Source organism: Frankliniella occidentalis, unplaced genomic scaffold (assembly GCF_000697945.3).
Source record: "Frankliniella occidentalis isolate FOCC.00 unplaced genomic scaffold, Focc_3.1 Scaffold66, whole genome shotgun sequence".
In the NCBI taxonomy this organism is placed as follows: Eukaryota; Metazoa; Arthropoda; class Insecta; order Thysanoptera; family Thripidae; genus Frankliniella; species Frankliniella occidentalis.
In genome coordinates, this window is record NW_026267196.1 from 1,713,288 (window position 1) to 1,720,562 (window position 7,275).

The window sequence follows — 7,275 nt, forward strand, 5'->3', positions numbered from 1 at the left end:
GTGGGGTAAGGGTTCACGCGGTTCACAGAACTTTTTGAAAAAATCAGTGTAGTAAATGCATTTGTTTCGGAAACCATAAACCATAACCACTGTTTCCTCGCAGGTAACAATTATCCGGTGGGGAGACTAAAATAACGAGAGTCGTAGAGAAAAGGAACCCTCCAAAAAAATGTAATTACTGTACGACTCATTGCTATTTTCACAGATGGTTTCACTTACGTGATGTCCGCGTTGGCGTGCAGGCCGAACACCTCGGGCGTGTCCGTGAGCGGGAGGCTGGTGATGTAGTCCACGTAGCCGTTGAGGTTGCGGGTGATGGGCACGCGGTAGCCGCGGTAGAACTCGAAGCCCGGGCGCAGCAGCACGTCGCAGAACCACACCTGGGTGAAGGTGGTGAGCAGGCGCTTGTCGAAGTCGTCCGTCACCCGCCCGCCGTACTGCACCTCGCCCAGCATGTAGCACACCGTGGGCCACGAGATGCCCTGTGCGTGTGAGCAACGTTTCGGAAATCAGGGAAGTCCCAGTCAATAATCACACTATCCATTCCAGTTTTCGACATCGCTTGCTGCAAGAGTCTCACCTTCTTTGGATCCATGTCGTCCAGGTGATTTTGGATGAATTGCACGCTGGCGGCAAAGTCGGCCTGGTTGAATTCGTAGGGGACGTTCCAGCCGAGGGGCCCGAACTTGCGCCGCTCCTGCACGACGGTGTGCAGGAAGGCGACGGCGTACAGCAGGGGCGGCCATTGGTTTTGCGTCGAGTAGTCCAGCGTGTCCTGCGAACACAATAGGCAGGTCAGCAAGGTCGTGTACGCGACGAACAGCCCCTGCGCCGAGGTCTCCCCAACCCCTTATTCGCCTCACCTGCGTAATATTTTGGTAGGTGCGCTTAAGACTGGCCCGGATGCCCTGCGGCGGCTCGTTGGTGAACTTGATGGCCATCTGCAGCAGGCCGATGGGGAACTCCGTGTGCACCTCGGTGGTCATCCAGAGGCGGAACGACTCGTGCACCGTGTCCGTCTCCACCAGGGCGTCCATGGCCTCGCTGCAGAAGGGCAGCGACAGGTGGATGTTCTGCAGCAGCACCCAGCCGCCGCCCTGCATGCTGTCCGAGATGAGGCGGCGTGCGTGCAGCTCCTGGCCCTGGCCCATGGACACGGAGCGCAGCGGGATCTCCTTGGCCTTGGCCAGCGCCGTGATCTGCGGAGACGGGTCCGAGCCGATGGAGAGGATGCAGATGAGCGGCGACCGCGGCTCGGACTCGCTCCACGTGGCCTCCAGGTCCAGGATGCGGCCCTCGCCGTACTCGGGGCCCAGGGACTCGCTGATGTAGCGCCGCGCCTGCGACAGCGTGCGGTCCGGGCTCCAGGACCGGATGAGCAGCAGCTTCCGGAACACGTCCAGGCTCTTCTGGTAGCCGCAGGGGATGTCCTCCTCCTCCGGCCGCTCCTTCTCGTACCACGCCCGCCACTCGCGCTCGTTCTGCTCGATGCGCGTGAGCACGTCCCCGAACACGGACAGCTTGCTGATCTCGACCAGGTTGAGCCACGTGATGTCCAGGATCCAGCGGAAGGGCTTGGGCTGCACGGCGTTCAGGTCGAGCGAGGCGCCCCCCTTGATGAAGGCCATGAACTCGGCGTGGCTGATGCCCCCCTTGTGGCAGTCGATCTTCATGGCCAGCATGAGCGTGAACAGCACCTTGTGCCGCTCGTACAGGCTGCGCAGGGTGAAGGCCCACACCTGGTGCGTGAGGTAGCGCAGGATGATCTCGATGCGCTCGTCGGTGATGGCGCTCTTGGTCGACTTGGTGATGGAGTTGTCGAAAATGATGAGGAACTGTTTGAGCGAGTTTTGATACATGCTGTTCACGTTGCTCATCTCCACAATCAGGAAGTAGAGGATGGAGCCGCGGGCCGCCACGGCGCGGAACTCCTCCCGCGCCACCGTGATCTTGCGCTCCGTCTGGCCGGACACCTTGAGCTTGGCGTTCACCTCCTCCGCGGTGAGCTTGGTCTCCTGCAGCACCTGGATGAGGGCCTCGTCGTCCACCAGTGAGCCCTCTGACGAGGTGAGGCGGCACAGCAGGTTGGTCTCGAGCTCCTTCATGCTGCGCTGGTTCTGCATCACAGACTCGAACAGAGCGACGCGCTCCGCCTCCAAGTCGCACTTCTCCATGAGGATGACGCGTCCCAGCAGCTGGTCCTCCAGGCCCTGCATGGTGACGGTGAAGTCGATGATGGAAGTCTTGGCGCTGATCTCGGGCGAGTAGGCTGGGTTGGGTAACTTGGTGGTGATGTAGAGCATGAAACCGGGCATCACGTCGCACTCCTTGTCACCCACCACCACCTTCTCGATGGAGCCAGACTTGATAAAGTTCTTCTCCAGGACGTTGTCGATGACAGGGTCCAGCTCCTCCCCGACGTCCTCTATGAGCAGGGGCCGCCCAAGGGAGAGCGAGTCCTCGAGGTGCGTGCGGAAGTACTTGTGGTTGAGCGACGTGATCTGGAGTTCGTTGGACGTCTCCTTGTTCTTGATCCACATCTTGCCCTGGTTCTGCGGGTCGACGAGCAGCGGGTACGAACTGGACTTCGTGACAATGAGCGCGTTCTGCACGGACAGCTCGTCGTTGGGGAGTCCCTGCAGCGTCCACTCGGACACCTCGGCGCTGTCGACCAGCATGTTGGTGATGTTGAGGTCCTTGGTGAAGGGGATGACCCTGGTCTTGAGGATGCGCATCCACGTGTTGACGAGGTTGGCCCGGAACTCCTGGTTGTAGGGGCCGGCGTACGAGAGGAAGCCCGTGGCCAGCAGGACGTCCCCGACGAGGCGGCCGAGCTGCGCCTTGAACTCTTTGCTCTGCGCCGTCCAGCGCACCTTCTCTCCGCCCAGGCCGTTGATGAGCGCCGTGGCGGCCGTCATCTTCCTGAGGCACACGTTGGCCGCGTCCGTGAGGCGCTGCTTCTCGCTCACGGCCGCGTCGTACTGGTCCTTGACCTCCTGCAGCGCGCGCTCCCGGTCGCTCAGCTGGCTCTCGGCGCCGGCCAGGTCCTCCATGGCCACCTTGAGGCGCGCCTCCTGCAGCGTGAGGTTTGCCTTGAGCGGCAGCACCTCCTTGTTGACCGAGTGGAAGAAGGACATGGCCTTGGTCCAGGACAGCAGCCCGGCCACGTCGCCGCACACGCGCTTGGCCGTGTCCATGTTGTAGTCGTCCATCTCGAAGTAGGGCTGCAGCAACTCCACCATCTCGTTGTTGATGATGTCCTGGAGCAAGATATTTATGTTAGCGCTGCTTGATAAGACAGGTTGATCCAGTAGGCAGCCTTTCGGTAGGAACGGCGCGCACTTCGAATAAGTGTTCAAAAATCAGTAAAAATAAATCATTGAAAAGGTGTGTTAATCGCCGCATGGCCCCTGCGGCCCGAGCGGGTATGCAATCCCGCAGCACTACGGTGTGTGCACCAGCCCGTGAGCGCGTCATCGCTCGCTACTACTCACCTTGGGGTAGTTCTGCAGCTGCAACAGGAAGGTGGTGCTGGCCATCATCTTGAGCGACTCGGCCCAGGACGGCTTCGGGCAGGAGGCCGCCGTGTCGCCGATGACGGCGTGCAGCTTCCTCTGGAAGAGGATGAGCACGCAGTCCATGATGCGCATGATGAGGTGCGGCGGCCGGCCCAGCTTGCGCACCGTGGCGATGTGCGCCGGCTTGATGGTGTTGAGAGCGTTCTCGGCCTCCTCCAGGGCGGGCTTGGCCGCCTCCAGCTTCTGCTCCGCAAACACTTTCTCCTTGGCGATGTACGACACGAGCGCCTCCGCCTTCTCCTTGACCTTCATCACCTGGTTCTTGACTGTCTCGGCCTGCATCGCGCGTTCCGTCACCTCGATGAGAACCTGTCGAACAGAAGAACACTAAGCACCCCCAGCACCAGAGAAGGGGAGGATTGGTAGGGGTTTGGAGGGGCGGGGCTTACCCTCTCGGCCTTCTCCGAGGCGTGCTGCAGCTCCTGCTCCATCTCGGCCAGGTCCTGCTTGAGGCTCTCCACCGACAGGCTGGCCTCCTCCAGCTTAGCCAAGCCCGTGTCCATGCGGCGCGCGCCCTCGGCCAGCTGCCGCTGCTTGCCCTGGTAGATGGCCTTGTAGCCCGCGATGAAGTTGAGGTACGATTTGGGGGTGACGTGGGTGGCGCGCCGGAACCTCTGGAAGTACTCGGTGGAGGTGGCGGCCACCACGTCCTGGATGGAGCCCAGCGTCTCGACGAGCTCGGCCTTGACCTGGGCCGTGCAGGCGATCTCGAAGTCGTGCAGGAAGTGCTTGGCGACCTGCACCAGGGCGTCGCGCGGCCACGGCTGGAACCAGTCGATGGTGCAGCCGGACACGAGGGCCGGGAACCTGAGCGCGCGGTTGCGGAACTTCTCGCCGACGGGAGAGAAGCAGAAGACGACGTGTAGGTTCTGGAGCGTGCGCGCCAGGAAGAAGTCCATGACGAGCTCCTGGGTGAGCGTGCGCTTGGGGTTCTCCCGCTTGAGGGCGGGCGTGAGTTCAGAGATGATCTCGGCCTGCTCGTCGCGCGTGAACAGGTTCGAGATGACGCCCGAGGACAGGATGTTGTTGAGGTACTCCAGAAAGCCCTCCTCCTTGATGTCCAGGTCTGTAAAGATGAACGTCGTCCCCTTGCCCTGCAGAACGATATCAAATATTACATGGTACGTTCAGTTATCAGTCCATTATAACAGTCATGTGGGCAATTTCGCACCTGCACGCCACAGGAGCGATACAACAGCTTCAGGTCCTCCAGGAAGTTAGCCACGTTGTAGGAGCGGGTGAGCGTAATCTGGAACGTCTTGTAGCCCGCGATGAAGGAGGCCAGCTTGGTGAGCGACTGCTTCCCGGAGCCGCCCACCCCTACCAGCATGACGTTGCCGCGGGGGTGGCGGATCACCCGGGATATCTTGACGAGGTGGAGCATGGCGTCCGGGAAGAAGACGAGGTCCATGCCCGCGCCTCGCACCATCTCGTTGAACTGGGCCAGGAACATGTCGAGGCGCTCGTGCAGCTCGCGGAAGTCGGCCACCGGCTCGTACACCTTGGGCAGCTCCATGTCGGCGTCCTCGCCCTCCTCGCCCGTGGGCTCGGGCGCGTCCCTCATGAAGTCCACGAAGACCGGGTTGGGCTGCGCCATCTCGACGTAGTTGGGCCCGAGCGACTCCTCCAGCTGGCGCATGAGCTCCGAGTCGAACCACTCCTTGTCCGAGGTGAGCGTGAAGCGGTCCGAGAAGACCCGCGTCACCTCGTGCTTCCACAGGATGAGCAGGACGTGCTCCGCGTCGATGACGGTGGACAGCGTGCCCACCATGCCCTGCCAGATGCGGGACAGGTCACGCAGCGAGAACACGTAGTGGAACTTGGCGGGCGTGGGCAGCAGCTTGGCGCGGGTGGAGTGCCACAGCAGGCGCGTCAGCGGGATCAACTTCTTCACCAGGACCCGCACGTCGGGGCTATGGGGAGGGAAAGAAACAAGGGCGTCAGCGAGAGTGGCGCCCGAACCGAACAGTCCGCCAGGATACTGACCTGAAACCACGCTTCATGTTGTAGTGGCCCTCGCCAACGACGCGGAAGATCTTGTCGATGGACTCGTCGGAGGGCAGCGGGCAGTTGAACACGGCGAACTGGCGCTTGAGTCGGGAGGGGATGTCGTTGCGGCCGCCGCCGGGCTGCCCCATGGCCGCGACGAACTGCATGTCCACGATGGTGGTGAACTCGCCGGGCTTCTCCAGGCTGTAGAAGCCCTTCATGTCCATGGTCTGGCGGACGATCTCGTTGGTCACCTGGTCACCCCACTCGTTGATCTGCGGCAGGTTGACGTCGTCCACGAACACCATCATTTTCTTTCCGCCCGCCGGGCCGAACGTACTGCCCATGCGCTTCTCCACGTAGCTCTCGATGGTTTTCTGGAAATAAGTAATAGTTCGGTAAAAGACGGAGAGGATCAGTTTTATTTACAAGAAGGGCCAGAGTGGGGTTGTCACTGTCACCTGGAACTGGTAGGGGCTCGTGGCGGACGAGAAGTTGAAGCTGCGGTTGAGGTAGACCTCGGGGTTGGCACTCTTCATGTAGCTCTTCATCATGACGGTCTTACCGGAGCCCTGCTCGCCGATGAGGAGCACGGCGCGCTCCTGGTGGGCGATGCAGTGGATCAGGTAGTTGATGCGCACGTTGTCCACGATGGGCACCATGATGCTGCCGAAGTCGGGCGTGCTCATCTCCGGGTACGAGTAGGTCGGCACCATGGTGCTCCAGTGGTCCCACTTGCCTGGAAGCAGAACACGTGACAGCTGACAACGCCAAGCTCGTTTTGTGACGTGGCGCGCGTCCCACTCTTCACCTACCGGTCTGGCTGACAACGAAGTCGAACACTGTGGCCTCCGGGTGGTACCGGGAGGCGGGCATGTCCAGCTGGGGGAAGTTCTGCCGCAGGTACTGGTCGTACTTCTTACGGTCGCCCAGCTCGAGCAGCGCGCCCATCCCCCAGGCCAGGGCGAACACGTAGAGGCGCGCCAGGTGCTCGGGGGTGAGGTGCCGCATGGGGTCGTCCCGGTCCACGTCCTCGACCACGTCCTCGAGCACGGGGTCCCGAGGCTCGTCCTCCTCAACGGGTTCGGTGCCTTCCTCCGGGACCTCCTCCACGCTCTCCTCATACTGCGGCGGCACCAGCCCCTGGAGGATGGTCAGCATCTGCGGCAACGGGGAGGGGGAGGATGCGCTGTGAGAGCAGCCCGCGGGGACAAACCGACAACCTGCAGCTCCTGGAGTACTGACCTGGAGCACGACGTTGCACTGCAGGACCTTCATGGTGAGCACCACGTTCTGGGTGCCCCACGTGTACAGGTCGTCGAAAGAGTACTGGAACAGGTTCATGAACACCTCGTTCTCACGCGTGCTGCGCTTACGCAGCCACGCCTCCGCCACGGGCTTCCAGTCCAGCCCCGAGGAGCTCATGTACACCATGCCGTTACGCGAGACGGTGGCCGGGGAGGCGTTGTCGATGTTGTGGGGCTCGAAGATAATCTTGCAGGTCGGCGCCATTGAGAGTCGATCTCCGTTGGCCAGGGTAAGAGTCTTGTTGTCGTCGAGGACAGAGTTGAGGTTCTCTATCCAGATGCTGTCCACGGGTCCGTCCAGGACCATCCACACGTGATCTCCTACGAGCAAGAAGAAGGTCGTTGAACATTCAGAACCAGCAACTGGCTGTACTTTTCCCCTTTTCCCCCTCCCTCCCTCC

General features: G+C 61.5%; 1 protein-coding gene across 1 annotated transcript in view; it reads right to left on the bottom strand.

Moving 5' to 3' along the window:
- Positions 1-7,195, bottom strand: part of LOC127749572 (dynein axonemal heavy chain 5-like) — a gene marked incomplete at its 5' end in the record, with an annotated part of 7,568 nt that extends 373 nt beyond the window's left edge. Inside the window, 10 exons of the mRNA XM_052268280.1 lie at positions 220-482; positions 581-775; positions 864-3,260; positions 3,495-3,887; positions 3,968-4,672; positions 4,750-5,491; positions 5,565-5,944; positions 6,029-6,306; positions 6,383-6,728; positions 6,813-7,195. Of these exons, the coding sequence (XP_052124240.1) occupies positions 220-482; positions 581-775; positions 864-3,260; positions 3,495-3,887; positions 3,968-4,672; positions 4,750-5,491; positions 5,565-5,944; positions 6,029-6,306; positions 6,383-6,728; positions 6,813-7,195 (6,082 nt within the window). The remainder of the gene's footprint in view (positions 1-219; positions 483-580; positions 776-863; positions 3,261-3,494; positions 3,888-3,967; positions 4,673-4,749; positions 5,492-5,564; positions 5,945-6,028; positions 6,307-6,382; positions 6,729-6,812) is intronic.
- Positions 7,196-7,275: the final 80 nt, after the last annotated feature.